Source organism: Apiospora phragmitis (genome assembly GCF_038363925.1).
Source record: "Apiospora phragmitis strain CBS 135458 chromosome Unknown utg000001l:1.0-2902119.0:1.0-2906034.0, whole genome shotgun sequence".
NCBI classification, from domain to species: domain Eukaryota; kingdom Fungi; phylum Ascomycota; class Sordariomycetes; order Amphisphaeriales; family Apiosporaceae; genus Apiospora; species Apiospora phragmitis.
Window position 1 is genome coordinate 718,322 of NW_027117399.1, and position 17,513 is coordinate 735,834.

Here is a 17,513-nt window from a genome sequence, read left to right on the forward strand (position 1 = left end):
TAATGCCGTTATTTTTATAATATTCCTCGAATTCAGCCGAAATAAAGCTTTCGTAACCGTTTAAAATTAAAAGGTAATAAAACCTTTTCGTCTACGTTTTAATATATTTATTAAAGTATTAAATCTAGTCTAAGCTCGTTTCGTTATTAATTCAGCCGTTAAAAGTCGGTTTAATTACTTAATAAATTATATTCGCGAGATTAATTTACGAGGTAATATTAACTTTAAATAATTAAAAACGACGGAATATATTAGCTTTACGAATTAATATATTTATTAATCGTTAATTGTGTAACAAGATAAAGGAAGCATCCGTACGTCCTATAGCTCCGGGCCCCTCTCCTTCTAGTTTCCTTATAGTATCCTATATTCCCGTAGAGAATATATACGGGACAAGCGTTAGCTTTATTCTATTATACCTATATACTACTAATACCTAAAGATCGATACATTTTTATAATTTTAACGCTTTTATAATACGACCTACTTATTAATAATATCGACTTCGAAAAAAAAAAGGAGAACTCTTATAGCCCCTAATCTTCCGAACACGACCGTTAAGGATGGCGAAAACGAAGGACCGATAAATCCCCCTCCTAAAAAGAAAAAAGAAAAAGAGGTAGGAGCAGCTACGAATATTATTAATAATCCCTTATTTATTATCGGGCCCGACGCTCCCCTTAACGTACCCCTAAAAGTACGCCTTTAAAAAGAGCTCAACTAATTAAAGCTTAAACGGTCGTCGCTTAAAAAACGCTTTAAAGAGGTTAAAAAATAAGCCTCTTAATAAAAAGATAAAGACGTAAAAAACCTTTTATCCTTTTCGAACCTATCAGGCGGCGAGGCCGATACCCTTTCGGAATCGAAAGGGCATAACTTAAACCCTATTAATAATCCATCCTTAAATAGCGATACTAACGGAACCCTATCGGTTAATAATCTCGATTTAAACCTTAATAAATCGATTAAGTTCTAACATAATTAATTTAATTTAACTTTTATTAAAGCACGGTAAGAAAACTAAATTAAAAAATTACGAATAATTTATAAAACTATTTTAAAACGTTACCGTAATATTTACGCTAAGATTTTATACGTACGTAATTAAATAACTTAAAAAATAAAATAATAATTTTATTTAAAAAAATAATACGCCTTCGAATATAAATCGAAATAATTAAAATATTATTAAACAACCTTTTTAAAATAAACGCGGGCGGTTATCCGGAGCCCTACTAACGAGGCCGCCATAATTAATTCTTAATTAAAAGAGGCGTACTAACTCCTAAACTAAGATCCGCAGTAGTTTTATAAATACCTAGCCTCTTTAAAAAGTTAGGTCCGCCCGCGCTTCGACTAGGAACATATATACTACTTTTTTAATAAACTCTTTTAACTTTTACGTTATAATATTATAAATTATTATAATAATATTTCGGAATAACGGAATAATATAATTAATTTAATAAAAAAAGGTAAAAGATTTTATTAAAATTAATAAAAAAAAGGAATACGAAAAGCCGAATAATAATAACGCCCGTTAAAAGCCTACGAAGCTACACTAATTTAAATAATCCGGAGCCTAAAGATTTTAAACGTAAAAAGCAAGGCTTATTAAATTATAAAAAGAAATAAGACGTATCTACCTTACCGTTTTACCCTAAGAACGCGTAAGCCGGACCGGCACGAAACGATACCGCGGGCTACCCGAATTTAAACTATATCACTTATTATTAATATAGTAAGAAAAAATATTACACTAATAAATATCTTATTAAAAACTAAACACTAATATAACGAATTTTAAAAAACGGGAAAAGGTTTTAAATAAAGGTGTACCCTTTTTAAATAAAGATCCCTTTATAAGGGTATTTAAAACCTTACGAGCCCCTATTATAATCGTTACTCCTTTATTACGTATAGCGCTAATCTCTATTTATTTTAATTTAGATACGTACTTTAAAATAAATATAATTAGTTATATTTTCGCTTTATAAACTAAATTACTTTAAGCTTTTTTATAAATAATATTTATTAATTTTATTAATAATTTATATATTTTTATTTACGGCGTTTATTAAGTAAAGTTTAATCTTATTAATTTCCGAGGGGCTATAAAATAAATCCGACGCTTTTACATTATTATCGACCGGGACTTTCGTTATAAAAATACCTCGGTCTTATTATTTTACGAAGCTATATAAAAATTAAAACTAATTATTAATGCGGGAAAAAACTATTAATAATTCTTTATTAATATAATTAAAGTTTAATTTATAAACCCTCGCCTTTTTTACCGCGTTTATAAAAATAATACCTTTTATTATATTATTATATCTTCGCGAAAAAAGGTATAAAAGGAGGGAGAAACGCCTAGAGAAGGGGCCCTACCCTTTATCCCTAGTTATATCTAATACTTAACTACCTTCTTCGAAACCGAAAAATATAATATCTTCCCGTTAAACCGAGCAGCTAGTTATACTATTAATCTCGAACCCGGAACGGAGCCCTTTTACCGACTTATCTACTTCTTATCGTATTCCGAACTTTAAATATTATAAGAATAATTAAATAAAATAAAGAAAAGGGGGAAGATTTAAGAATTATAAAGTCCAGCGGGGGCCCCCATCCTTTTCGTTTTAAAAAAGGATAAAACCCTACGCCTTTATATTAATTATAAAGGATTAAATAATATTATTATTAAAAACCGGTATACTTTACCCCTTATTTTAAAATTATTAAATAAAGTTTCTTAATCTATAATCTTTTTTAAAATCGACCTTAAAGATATGTATTACCGTATTTATATTAAGCGTAAAAACGAGTAAAAAACGGCGTTTCGGATTTAATACGGCTATTTCGAGTTTTTAATAATAATAATAAGTTTTATTAATACCCCGGCCACTTTTTAATATTATATTTTATAATATTTAAAGAATTTAATAAATATTTATTATATAATATATATTAATAATATTTTAATTTATTTTTTAAATAAAAAAACTTATATAAAATATTTATAATAAATAATTAAAAAGCTTTTAAAAACCGATTTATATATAAAACTATTTAAATATTAATTTTTTTAAAAGTTTTTAAAATTCTTAAAATATTATATCTCTATAAAAAAGGTATTTATAAATCCTTTAAAAATCGATATAATTAAGGACTAGTTAGCGCCGATATTTATTTATAACTTTTAAATCTTTTTAAAATTTTATAACTTTTACCGTCGCTTTATAAAAAAATATTTCGGAATTATTACCTTATTAATAAAATTACTTAAAAATAATAAAACCGGATAAAAAATAAGAGCGTTTTATTTAAATAACCTTATTAAAATAGTTTTTATATTTTTAAAATAAGCTTTCTAAACGGCGCCGCTCTTAACTCATTTCAACCCCGAAAAGCTAATACGGCTAGAAATAAACGCTTTTAAATTTATAATAATTAGAACCCTTTTTTAAAAAAGTATTAGAAGTTATTAACACCCGGTTTCCTTTTATTCTAAAAAGTTTTCCGGGGCGGAGCTTAATTATAATATATTAAACTAAGAGATGCTCGCAATAATATTATACTTTAAATATTAGAGGTATTATTTAAAAAAGGTAAAATATATTATCGAAATATTTTCGAACTATCGAAATTTATAAAGCTTTATAAAAATTAATAAATTAAATAATTACTAAGTACGTTAATATATATATTTAACCCTTTTCGATTTTATAATTATTTATTAATTAAATAAAAATAACCCCGTTAATAACTCGTTAAAACGGCTAAATTATATTATTAATACGGGTACTAATTTAATATTATTACTTACTTTAAAAAAAAAGCTAATAATAGATACTAGCTTTTTAAAAAGTAGGCCTCGCGTACTAGTCTAAGTAATATACGGGGTAAAATTAACGCCCGAACGTATTATTCTAGCCTAAGCGATAACCCGTCGAAAAGCGAGAAATTCGGTATAGCAAGAAGACTCGTTATCGTTAGAAATTAGTCTTGATTTAGAAACCTTTATTAATTAAGCTTAAAAAAAGAATAAAGCTTATTAACGGAGGCGGAAAAGCTTAAGGGCCGAGGCGGACTCGAGATATTAATAAGTAATAATAATAAATAAAGTATTATATTTTAATAAAAAAGTATATATCTTTAAATAAACGTTGTTCTAAACATAATTATTATAGGTATACCACAATAACCCTTTTAGCGGCTATTTCAAACGCGATCATATAATAAAACTCTTCGAAAAAAAGTTTTATTAGCCCGATTTATAAAAGGACATAGCTATATATATAGAGGCCTACGCTATATATCTCGGCTCTAAGGCGAAATACTACCGTCCGTACAGTGAACTTGCCTCGTTACCCTAGCCTAGTCGTCTAGGAAAAGAATATAGCATAGATTTTATTATAAGCTTACTTAATTCTTTTTATAAATAATAATTCGTTAATATTATCTTCGTAATAATAAACCGATATAGTAAGTTATTTTTTTTTCCCTATATTAAAAATAATTAATACCGTTAAATTAGTATAGCTATTTTATAAAAAGATCGAGTATTAATTTAATAGCCCGAAGAGGCTTTTTTTAAATAAGGGCTCGATTTTTATTAATAATTTCTAATTATAACTTTATTTTAAAAATAAAGTGAAACTAAGGCATTTAACGGTATTTCACCTATAAATAAATGGCTAAACCGAAAGGATAAATTAGGTTTTTAAAATATATTTAAAATATTACGTAACGGAATACTTTAAATTATAACCGAATTTATTATATATAATATTTTACGTTATTAATTTTTTAATAAATTTAATAATAAGGCTATTATTATTTAAAATTACGTAACGGTTATTAGCTAAGCTTTTATATATTTATCGAGAACGATTCTCTCGCGGAAAAGGTATTAATAATTAAAAATAGGTTATTAAAACTATAAAATTTACGAATAGGAATAAGAGAATATTAAAAAAGAATAACAAAATTTTAAGCGAAATATTATAATTCTTATTATAAACTAATTATTTTTAAAGTCGGATAAATAATAAGGCTTTTTATTAAAAACTTAAAAGTCTAGAATAGGAAACTAGCCCTAAAGTTTATCGGTCCGTTCCGAGTTCTTAAACGTATCGGGACGTTAATATACCGGCTGGCCTTATTAAAGAAATATTTCCGCCTTTACAATATATTCCTTATCTAGTTATTAAAGCTATAAAAAGTAACATCCTCTAATACCCTGCCGATACCGGAGTTAGAGGATAACGAGGAATAAAAAGTAAAAGAATTTAAAGAAAAGATGCGTTAAGAAAGGTAATAATATTACTTAATAAAATAAAAGGGTTGGCCCGCCGAATATAATTAATAGAAACTGGCCGAAAACTTAATAAACGCCCTTATAAAAGTAGCCTAATACGAGAAAAAGAATTAGGTTATATTATTAGCTATAAAACGGAAAAGCAGGTTTCGTAAATTATTATTATAAAAATAAAACCGGCCTCGAAACCCTTATTATTTATTTATTTAATTAGTTTAAAAAGAGGCCGAAATTAAACCCCGATAAGATTCGAACCTACTTATTTAAATAATAAAATTAAAAAATCTACGCTTTATTAATTAATTATAAGGTTTATACTACGCTAAGGAATTTATTTTATTACGAAAAAGAAATTAAAACGAAAACCTAACGGTATAATTATTTAAAACGCTAAGCTTAAAAGGCCTAACTCGTTTTTAAAATAAATAGCCTAATTTTTAATAATATCTTTATAAAAAGAAACGAGAAGTATAAAAGCTCGCTTTTTAATAAAACTAAAGGCTATATTTTAAATAATAAAGCCGCGGTTATAATAAAAAAGGTATAATAAAATTATAATTTTAAAAACGTTAGCCTTTTCTATAATTTAACGAAATATTAACGGAATAAGCCTATAATTAACGAATATAAAATATTTATAATATTAATATTAAGAAGGGCAAAACGTTTATGTAAGGCGTTTTTTCGCAAGGCGTACTCTTAGCGATAAACGATTAAGCTTATTTATTCGTAATATTACCGTTAATAAAACGGGGTCGGGATTTAAAAACTTATTATAAGAATCTTATTATTTTAATAAACTTTTTCGAGCCGGAAATTCCGAACTCGGCCTTATAGCCCTCTACTACGCGGTAAAAAGAAACGACGAAACGGTATAAAATACTACTCGTACGGCGGCGGAGCTCGATAAAATAAATAAAAGCATCGTTATTATTAACCTCTTAAAAGTATTCTATTAAGCTCGAAAATACGATAGCGACGATTTAAAAGTTTCTGATTAGCGTATTAAAAACTTGTCGGGAAAGTTTAGTTAAAGCGCCTTAAAAACGAATTAATATAACGAACTTATAGCTTTGTAAGTTTTATTATTATTATAATAGCCCACCTTAAGGTTAGACTAGTCGTAAACTAAGGATCGAGGGTTAATAAAAAAGTAATTAAACTCGAGGCGCTTATTAATAAAGGGTCTATAAGCGGAAGCTTATAACGAAACGTAAGGATAATAGGATAAATCGGGCGCGATAAATAAGTTGCCGCCGTTATAACTATTAAGCAGCTAGGTATGCTAGAAAGCGGCGGCTATTATAATATAAGAAAGGATATTCGCGATAATTTCTATTTAAAAACGTATAAATAAATAACGAAATCGTGGTATAAAACGACGGATTATTATTAATCGAAGCGGAAGGAATTAATTAAATCTTAAAATAACCCTATTTTAAAATTACGAGGGGCTTATCGCGATTATTTATATATTTACTTAAAAATATTCGTTAGCGTGTTAATAATATAATACGCGATCCCCTTACTTTTACTTACCCTATACCCTTACTACCCCTTACTAGGGCACTTCGCGAAAATTACGGAACATATTTGTTTCTATTACTTAAAGATCTTACGCTAGAGATATAGCAGGGACTGTTAAATAAAGGGGGGATAATTATAATAGGATAAAGGAAGTATCTGTACGTCTTATAGCTCCCGGGCCCCTCTCTTTCTAGTTTCCTTATAATATCCCATATTCCCGTAGAGAATACATACGGGATAAGCGTTAGCTTTATTTTATCACACCTGTATACTACTAATACCTAGGGATCGATACACTTTCATAAATTATTCTTAATTATTAAGCTAAACTAATTTCGTTTTTTATAATAATCGACGCGTATTACGATAAATATTAACTTAATTATACTTATTATAAAACTAGTTTTATTAAAATTTTATATATTTTTATTTATAATATTATATTTAGTTTTAATGTTTATAATTAACGTAAACTAGTTAAAAATAACACTTATACTTTTATAAAAATCTTTTAATAATCGTATTAACGGTTTATTTAAGTCTTAAAGTTTAAGTTACGATTAATAAAGCGTTTAACTTAATACTTATTAACGCGGTCGCCGCCGCTTAATTTTAAAAAAAACTTAATTATATTTTTTATAATATTAATATTGAAAATATTTTTTAAATATTTAAATTAATTATATAATTACGAAATACCTCTTTTTTAATTAAATTAAATTTATATTATAAATATCGAATCTCGCGTCGAGGTTTAATATTATAAAGTCGGTTGTTTAAAATAGCTCGAGAAACGTTATATACTTTTATAATAGCTTTTTAATTAATTCGATTTAAACTTTCTCGTATCGCTTAAATTATTAAAATAATACGATCTTTTTTTAATTAAATTAATATTATAATTATAAAGATATTACGTATTAAAGTTTAATTATATAAATAAATAAAAAGTGGCCGACTTAATAATATAATTAACTTAGTAATAAATTATATTATTAAATAATTAATTCGTGATATTTTTAATATTATTTATTTAAAAAAAACGATTATAAGTTTAATTTAATTAATATATTAAATAATTAATTACTTTTTAAAATTAATAAGCTTTTAAAAATTTATAAAGATTTTATATTTTATAAAATAATTAAGCCGTTAATTATAAAAGGTTATATAAAAAACTTTATACATTTTAACTACTTTTTAAATACTTAATTCTAGGTTATTTTAAAGCGCTTAAAGAGCTAGAAGCATTTACTTCTCTTCCTAAGTACTAACTATGATGTGTTATGATGGAAATAAAGTATGAAGGTTACTTAGACGAAATGTGGCGAAAGTGTTCAATTCGCTTGTGGGGTACGTTATCTAATAATAACATATTTCCCATCTGGTAAGCCCGAAGGCAGAGACATGTATGGCTCGTTTACGTCTCTCGGTCCTTCCCCCCTCCTATCCTACACCTACTTATTCAACAACGTTATTGATCTAGCCCCTTTTATCTTCTTTGACGCTGAGCCATATAGATGAGTACGTTATCTGTCCATCATCTGCTCCTCTCAATCCATCTACTGTCCCTGGCAGCAGCATCGTCACCCCGAAACCGCAAGCTCTCCAAGATCGCCACGTCCGCCTCGAAGCTGGAACCGCTACGCGCCCACCTCTTGAGTCTCGCGACCAGGGCGTCACGCAGCGGCTGTACGGGGGGCACGAGCGGGCGCAGCAGCGGGCAGCTCTCGGCCATGACCAGCACGAGCACGCAGTCCAGGGCGTGCTGCGCGAGGGACCACAGGTGGGCGGAGCGCCGCTCGAGCCGCTCGACGGCGTTGTACAGGTAGGCGACGCACGACTCGATGCAGACCTCGCATTCGTCGACCACCACTTGGGGCAGCGGCATGTCCGTGGCGGTCGTTGTCGCTGCTGCTGAGGCTGATGAAGACGGTTCGTTCGGATGGAAGCTCTGCTGCTGCTGCTGCTGCTGCTGCTGGTGTTGGTGCTGACTGGCAGCCTGCATGACGAAGGGGCGGTGGATGAGGTGCCGGGCTTCGTAATAGCGGACCCGGAGGGTGCGACACCTGTCTGTTTCGATTGGATCAATCCCCTTGGGGGGCCTCAGACCGTCGGGTATGGAGTCGTACCACTGTTCCAACTGGCGATTGAGCTCAGAGCTCAAGGCCAGCAGTTTCTGGAGGCTGAGCCCTTGTTGTTGCCAGACGGGTGATGCAGTGTCAGAGGAGAATTGACGAGGAGGCGAAGCAACGGGAGGGTCCAAGTGCAGGCTATTGGCCGCCCCTTCGGTACTGTAGAGGGAGCTGAGGATGCGGTTAAGGATTCGCCTCAGGGCAATCTCGGCGACGAAGCTTATGGTGTCGTTGGTGTCGCTCATATCCTGATGCATACTGTGCGGGAGAGACATCTTGTCTCCCAATGGCTCGATGCCACTCCTAACGACATCCAGCTCCGCTGCTTGGTTACTACGGATGCATGTAAAGAATTAGGTGGTTATACTTTACATGTTTGATATATATACATTGTAGGAACACTCAAAGAAACGAAGAAAATCTTCGCCAGGAACTAACCAGTCAATGAGGAAACAAAGCCAAAATATTCGGAGCTCGACATCATCACGCTCTGCAGCGGGGGTTTGGTGATGCCTTCACTCGGCACGTCAGCAAACAATCAAGAATCAAACATGGTTGCTGTACGGGTATGTGTATGCTTACATATCGAGGCGATCGAGAAACATTCGTGCAGCGAAGCATGCCATTCTCCCGCGATGTAGAGGCCGGCCCAGATATCCAAAGTATGTTGATGCCAGTAATAGGGCTTGCAATATCGTCAGGTCGGGCTGGAAAGACCATGTGTAGATGTGTAGAATGATTTGGAGAGCCGGTTTGAAAAATTGAAGACCCAGTGAGCTCTCGTCTTCTTCCTCTCTGGAGGCGTAAACCGTGATAGTTCCCAGGGCATACACGCAAAGACAGATAGCTGCCTCGATATCATAACCAGGCACGTTTTGAAAACATTTCTCTGCCAAACACCGAATACGTCTGGACAAAAGAGAGGTTGGTGTGGGTGTACATGAAGGAAGTAACTACTAGCAAGATCGTTCGCGGTATGTTCAGAAAGGGCCGGCCAGCTCACATGGCCGGCGTTCACTGGGTCGATAGCACTCGGAAGGGCGTGGTTCTGTTCGATGGTGAAGAAGAAGTTCCGCTGATACCCTCCAAGCTGCTCTCGAACGCCAGGGGCCGAGAAGAGCCTACTCGTTAGATTAATGCCCGTAGGGATGAGGAACTGATGGGTGTCTTGGGGGTCATCTCCCGATGGGCGAGGAGGTTCGGGGTAACTTGAAGTATTCTGATAAAGCAGAGAAAAGGAAGCGGATCGTTGTGCTGGGGAGAAGGTCGGACTTGAGTGAGTTGACAGCTGCTGTAGTTGTTGACTTTGCTGTTCCAGGAGAGCTTCTATTCTGGAGAGACGGCCCACCACAGCCGTAGGGCTAGCGTCTTCGATCCTAGATAGGGTACAATTGTTATCGCGAGTCTTCTCAAGCTTGGCGAGAACAAGTTTACCTATCAGCCGGAAGCTCCTTGTAGACACAGTCGGCATTAGAATCTCTACATGTAGAGCAAGGGCGTTCACCATCGCATTTTCTCTTCCTATATCTATCAGAATGCCTCGCATCAGAAACCTTCCACGCTGTCATAATTTTGTCTTGCGTACCGGCAGAAGTCACAAGCCAGCAAGGCTCTCTTTCGCGTATAATTCATTGAAACTGGGTCTTGGCTGGACTGGATCTAAAAGCTACAGTAGTTCGGCATTTGGCGCGGGTATAGGCGATGGTGCCTGATAGCGTCAGCAATCTTAGAGATACTGTAGGTAGACTGGTTACAATATCAACTGTCACCGAGTAACATATCCGGGATCCGATGGTATTTGTACGGGAATAGTGCTAACAAGTTATACTTGAGGAAGTTGATATCCCCAAAGACAGGTGGCTACTGTATATGGTCCTTCATGGAAGTTGTGATGACATAGCAGTGCTCCTGAAGCTTCTATAGCTCCACGACACGACAAGACTAGATAAATATGAGTCGCTATGTCTATTTGCCAAGTGACTGTAACCTGCCATCGTATCGTCCTCCGTGGCGAAGAACCTGATACAAGAATTCTTGCCTCTAGGGAACCCATATACAATGGATAGGGGTAAGATTTGGCCGGTAACATCCCACGGGCATGATGTATTACAAATGCCAGTACGTGGATACTATGCATTTGGAAAGCTAGGTTGCTGCCAGTGTGGGCATGTCGCTGAGGCTGACGATGTAGTCGCTCTGTCCGGAGGTGGCAGAGACGCACGGCGGAAATAACGGTTGGTTCGGATCGGTCAGCAATTCGGAGTCAGAGAGAGAGAGAGAGAGAGAGATGCGCACGTACGCAAGTAGGTAAGTATAATGTCAAATGCCAAAATCGGCACGAATGGCCTGTTCTGGAAAAGAAGCCCAAGCATAAAATTTTTCCGGTCTCGTGCGTTACACAATCGAAAGTCTTTCCTCTTGAGTCACTCGCCGTACTGCCTGGGTGCGTCCTTCAAATATAAGCCGCCCTAAAACGAAATCCAATGGGGATTAAGCACACATCTGCACCCAGGGGTCTGCTCTGATTTGGGGTTGGAGTGCATAAGGCAGGTGACTCACTCCCGGCTAGATGGACGACCATGCATTAGTCTAAACCCACTGATGCGGCATCGCCGCCTCTCGGGCGTACCTTTACGTCGGAGATCCGGTACCCTATCGGCATCTGCACAAGACTCGAGGTGTCGCTGTTCGTCGCCGGCTATCCCCTCCGAATTGAGCGTGTTCTGACCACCCCGACATCGCCGTCGGGGATTGAAGCAACGGCTTCCCCGGCTTGGCCGTCACCCTCCATGCATCCATCAATTCCATTGCTTGTCATTCGGCCAAGTTAGTATGCATACATATTTACTCGCTGTAACGTTATAAACAGACGAGCAGGGGCATGGATCTGTAGATCACCAAACCCCGAGGAATACCATGTAGTGCTTGGTAAACTAGGTAGTAAAAGGAAAGGGGGTGATTATTGACCCGCCAAGAAACACTGCGCGCTTATTACGTGGGCATACTTCTTTGTCAGCAAGCCAGCCCTGTTTCAGCCTCTACCTGATGATCTGCATACATTAATCCGACCTCACTCCGACTCAGCCCTTTTCTTTTAGGATGCTTTGTCAGAAGAAAACGAATACATCCGAATGTGCAGTATCATGTCACCGAACCAAGCGAAGCGGCATCACCGATGCACCTAACCTTGCGCTGAGTGGATAATGTAATACAAGTTACTCCATCAGCGGTTCGTCCAGAAACCACTCGACACTTCTATGATATCTGCCTGCATACCTCAACATACAAACTGTCATCGATCGAGTCCTGTGTTGCTGAACTAGAAGCTCTATACCAACCTCCTCCCCACCTGGCCTGACTACGTGTAAGATATTGGCCAAGTTTGCTGCCAGACCTCAGGCAGATATGACGATACTGGGATTTATCTGGCCATACGGATCGGATGGACCTTGTAACGGCGACTCTTGCGAGTTGCCGGGGAGATGGATCATAGATGCTAGGGCAGTTTCCTTGAACCCCCCTTACACCAAAGGCGAATCTTACGCAAGCCATTTTATTTCCAAGGCCTTGCGCCTGCAGTAGAAACCAGTCTATCACTGTCGCTTTTGGCCTTTCCGTGTTGCCACAGATAGGCTTCGAAATGTCGTCAGAGCGGTGAACGTGAGAAGGCGAACTGCAATTCATCTATATATCCTATGGTGGCGGGTCCTCGTCTCATGATCAGAGCCCAGGTGGATCGTCTGGTCCTCACAAATGTGGCCGGAGAGAGGGAGAGAAACAAGTGGATGTTGGGGTACGGCACTTTGTCAACCTCGCAGCAATATGGCGGGTTTCTAGACCTTCACTCATAGGAGTCGCCAATTCAGAGTACGTAGTACCAGATGAGATGTATTATGATAGCCCACTAACTTGAGCAGTCTCATCGCCCTTCAATGAAGATATATACAGAGAAGTGAAGCCCGTCGACGTCCCCTGTTCGTCATCAACATGCACTGATGCAGAAAGGAAGTAATTAGTACACTGCGCGGAAGTCACTCGAACTAGCCCCGGTGATATGAATAGGCTCTTGTAGGAGTGAAGACCCCTCGTTTTTTCAAACGCCATATGCCAACAAGCAGATGCCCAGACTGCACGCCATCAAGGCCCGCTGGGGGGAAAACATTTTCTCCGTGTTCCAGCACAACAAGAAGGTATCGAAGGTATCTTAAACAGGATGCAAAAGGTGGGCGGGCACTGGCAAGCAACACCTCAACCAGTACAGAAACAGAAAAGCGACAATCTTGTGAGTTTTTCTCCACTATTTGATTTGCTGGCGAAGGGTACTTGAGAACGGATATCGAACCTCGTCTTCTTTCTCTTCATAGCTCATCTCATCGTATCACGTCTTGTTGTAGGTTTTCTCTACAAGGTACAATGCTCCTTCAACAGGTCGCTGGGAAAATTTAGAGAGCCAGAGCCACCAAAGCCGCAGCACCGAGAACGAAGGCGATCACGGGGCGCTGGTCGTTGCTGGACGCGGTGACCGGGGGAGGGGAGTTGGTGGCGTTGGAAGAAGCTGATGACAGTGTAGGTGAGACGTAACTCTTACTGGCAGACGTTACCGAATTCGTGTCATGTGTGCTATGTGCAGAGATGGGAACCACGAATTCGGTGGTGTAAGTGGTACAGTTAGCTGCCACCGGTTGGCTCGTGATCGCAGCGGCGAAGGAAGTAGTAGTTTCAGCGACAACGAGATTGCTCGACGGGCTCGTGGAGCTGACAGTCGAGCTGGACGAAGAGCTGGTAGAGCTGTATGAAGAGCTGGACGAAGTTACGGCTGCGGGGTTTACGGAGCTGGTGGTTGGCGAAGCGCTCGGGGAGCTTGTGGTTGGCGAAGCGCTCGGAGAGCTTGTAGTCGCGGTAGCGACCGAGGTCGACGAGATCAAGGACGCGGGAATCTTGCCTCCGCAAGCCTCATCGCCATCCTTACAGCACCAGGTAGCGCCCTTCCCATCATTGGCACAATAGTAGCCATCGTCACATGCGTCTAAAGCATCGTTAGCTTGTGTGGATACCACATATGGGATGAGCTCCCAACTTACTGCCGTTTGTTCCTCCCTGACAGCACTTCTGGCCGACTGTGGGGTTGAAGCAGTGGACCTGATCGTCCTGGGAGCCGCACTGCTCGAAGCCCTGGCCGCAAGCCTCGGCGCAGGTGGTTCCAGAGCCACACAGGGTCTCGGTGGGTTGGTATTCACCGTCGTCGCGGCGCTGTAGACCGAAGATGTCTTTGACAGACATCTTGCCAACATTCATTTGGTAGGGCTGAGGTGCAGGCTCAGCAATGGCATGACCGGCCAGGGCCAAGAAGGCAAGAGGGGACAGCGCGTTGAGAAGCATATTGTCGAAGTCGATATGTGATGAACCGAGAAGGGCCTGAGTCTGTTCTTCTTCTGTCTAGGTCGAAGGTAGTAGGAGATGCAAAGAAAGTGAGTAGATCGTAGGTCTTATGTAAAGAATGACTGGTGGTTGAAGCGAACGGATGGTCTTAGGAGAACAGAGGGTACCACACGGCTGATAAACAAATGCCAACAATCGCGACGCAAAGGGCGAAACAGAAAGAGAGAAAAGGTCCAAAAAGGCACAGACTGTGTAGGTCGGGCGGAGAGTTTGGTGATATAAGTGAGCGGTAGGCGATGGCACGGGAGTGGTGCAATGGTCCCCTCCAGAAGCCCCTCCTACCAGAAGCTCCTACGGCGGCTCCTATTGATGGTCCCTCCCTGTCGCCTTCCACTTGTAGGTGCTCGAGGTGGGGCCTGCTTATTTTCTGTCCACTATAACCCCAGATCCAGGAATTATCTAAGTCGTGCTGTCCGTCCAGGGATCCCATCTTTCAACTGTCTCTACTAGATTAAACAAAGAAAGCGTAGCTCAGCGCATCCCTTTCCCACCTGCGTACCTACATGGATTGATTGGTCTGGAGGTGGTTGTGGTTTGTTTGAACTAGGCAGAATAACAAACGGCATCCGACTGAGTGTACATCCAAAGTGGGATCGAAACATGGGAGGGACGGAACGCAGACCGCAGACAATCAATCCAAGGCGGCATAGAGTCAAGTGCCTTCTTCCTCTGTCCAGCGTTCAATTTCTCGTTTGATTAGATTGTGCCTTGGAGGTCTGGCAGAATGGATCTGTGTACCTGTCATCAATCCTTCCCGTTTATGTGTGATCCTCCGGGTTGGGGGCAGCGCATGTCGTCGAATACAAGCCTGCCTCGGCCAAGCTATTATACGCTTTTGTGTGTATGTACTGGATACGACCACCTCCCATTTGCGCTTGTCCCTGCATCACGGAGAAAAAGAACATATGGACGCTTTCTTCGTCGAGCTAGCAATATCTGGTTGCATGTAGACAAGCATAGGTGGACAGAGTTCAACTAGCCATTGAAGGCTTTGGCTAGAAAACACCAAGAATTGGCGAGTGAAATGCCCATGTTCTCTCATCAAACCTACGGTGGCGCCAAGGTAGCTGTTAGCCAGAACCAGGAGGAAGGAGACCAATATCACCATGCCAAAAAATATCAATTACATAGGAGGAAGCGGGGGCCGTTGAAAATAGAGGCAGGCGGCAGAATGACCTTAAGGTTAAGCGCTGAAAATGCAACATCAAGCAACCTTCAATCGTCTGGTCATCTGTACAAGGCCTAAAAGTACAGATGCTAACCTGGAGGGATCAGTCGCCAGGAACAGGTTGCAATTCGTTGTCTGATTCGTTGGGAGAACATACCCCTGTTTCCTTGGCGTTTCAGAACCTGGTCAAACGGCGAGACATCGTCAGAGGATTCAGTGGCATAGCATTGGTGCTAAATTTACCCAAGGGGTTTATCTTTCCTCGCCTACCACCCTATCACTGCTATTGTGTGGGCTGCATATGTTACCTCTCGCACGATCAATGCCAGACGTTGGGAAGGAAAGTCACCACGTCATATTGCATCCATTGGTTCACCACGCGGGCAGACGAGGTTTGGCCGGCCGGTACAACACATCTGATGATGCATGTATACAGACTGTGGCTATCCGTCGGTTTCCAACAGAAGGCTGTATGTCTGCTGCCAGCGTAGTAGACAGTAAGCCTGCGCCGCAGATGGCCTCCAGATCCACCACCCGCCCCCAATCTTGCAATCATTCAATGTAGATGATAACCTAGATGACGGGTGATACGATACACGATGATGAATGTGTTAGCTGCTACCTCTGGCGCAACCATCACATTCGCTTCAAAGCCCGTATCCGGCGGGAATCATGGTGGTTTGGTGACACACAACCCGTGCACATTGCGCAACTAATTCTACCTAAGTATCTACCACTTGCACGATGGCTTTACGAAGATTTCCCTAGCCTGAAACGTGAGCGATTGAGTTTTCAGAGAAGTAGGTAAACTCGGACACAGTTCAGCCTGCTCAGGAATAGGGCGCGCTTGTGAGCGAGTTAGCAGCCCCCAGACACCGTTACCAAGTGGCTGTTGCTAATCCAGCCTTCAGGTCTTCCAAGGCCCACACAGCCAACCTTGTTCTATGTTGCGGGATCACCATTGCAACTGTGAGTACTTCTCAAGGGAAGCGGATCAGTCGGTCGCCACTCAAGGTCTATGTTGCGGCCCGTTGAACATTCGCGAATCGACTGAAGCCGCACGACTCACTTTCCAGGTGAAGCATGACAGCGGACAGGGTAGTGAAGCCTTTGCGGCAGGTTCGATTGGGGCAGTGATGCAGAGCTTGCTGGTCTATCACCAAGTAAAAAACATGTCAGCATTGTAACTTCAATATTGATGTAAATAAGAGGCTTACGAACAGTCGATCCGAGATGATCGTTCAGTGAATCGAATTTGCCGAACTTCTTGTGACACAAATGGCACTGGTACTCCGATCCATTCCAGGCGTGCTCCTTGGCTTCGTGTTTGTTGCGATCTTCCTCGCTTGTTGAGATGCTAGAGCACGAAGACAAGCGGCATGGATACTCCTCCGTAACGCCATCGTCAGAGTAGGTCCAGTGGTTCTCGATGTTCATGTGGTCATCAACCTCTCGTCGTGTTGCATAGAAGAGTTCGCATGTGTTGCACTCGAACTCGGGTGCGGCGTGGTTCAGCGCATCGAAGTGCTGGTCACGCGATTCGAAGGAGCCAAACCAGAGCGAGCAAGTGCCGCACATACAGAAGTCATCGTCATAAATATCGTTGCTTTTTGACTCTTCGTCATCATAATCATCACACCAGTGGTCTGTGGAGTCCATGTGGTCCTCGACCTGTTGGCGGGCTGGGAATGAGCGGTCGCAGGTGTCGCAATCGAACCTGGATGCTGTATGTGAAGGTGCTTTCATATGCTGCTTACGCGCTCCGCAGGAGCCAAACCATCGGCTGCATGTGCCGCATGCAAACTTGATGGGTGCCATGTTTGCAGAGCTGTTTGAATATAGCGAAGACGCCGAGCTCTTATGATCAGAGATCAGGTGAATGGGAGTCGTGATAGGAGACCAAGGAAACAACAAGGGGAACCCG

The 17,513-nt window shown here is 39.7% G+C and overlaps 3 protein-coding genes across 3 annotated transcripts; all 3 read right to left on the reverse strand.

The window, feature by feature from the left end:
* Nucleotides 1-8,387: 8,387 nt before the first annotated feature.
* On the reverse strand, nt 8,388-10,614 carry PG994_000211 (uncharacterized protein; the record flags this gene model as incomplete). Its single annotated transcript, XM_066851620.1, has 5 exons — nt 8,388-9,304; nt 9,421-9,500; nt 9,565-9,935; nt 9,986-10,499; nt 10,568-10,614. The coding sequence occupies 5 exons, from the start codon at nt 10,612-10,614 to the stop codon at nt 8,388-8,390; spliced, it is 1,929 nt and encodes a 642-aa protein (XP_066722252.1).
* A 2,810-nt stretch (nt 10,615-13,424) lies between these two features.
* On the reverse strand, nt 13,425-14,361 carry PG994_000212 (uncharacterized protein; the record flags this gene model as incomplete). The annotated part of the gene is made up of 2 exons (XM_066851621.1): nt 13,425-14,008; nt 14,064-14,361. The coding sequence occupies 2 exons, from the start codon at nt 14,359-14,361 to the stop codon at nt 13,425-13,427; spliced, it is 882 nt and encodes a 293-aa protein (XP_066722253.1).
* A 2,244-nt stretch (nt 14,362-16,605) lies between these two features.
* PG994_000213 (uncharacterized protein) lies at nt 16,606-17,407 on the reverse strand (the record flags this gene model as incomplete). The annotated part of the gene is made up of 2 exons (XM_066851622.1): nt 16,606-16,742; nt 16,807-17,407. 2 exons carry the CDS (start codon nt 17,405-17,407, stop codon nt 16,606-16,608), a joined length of 738 nt encoding a protein of 245 aa, XP_066722254.1.
* Nucleotides 17,408-17,513: the final 106 nt, after the last annotated feature.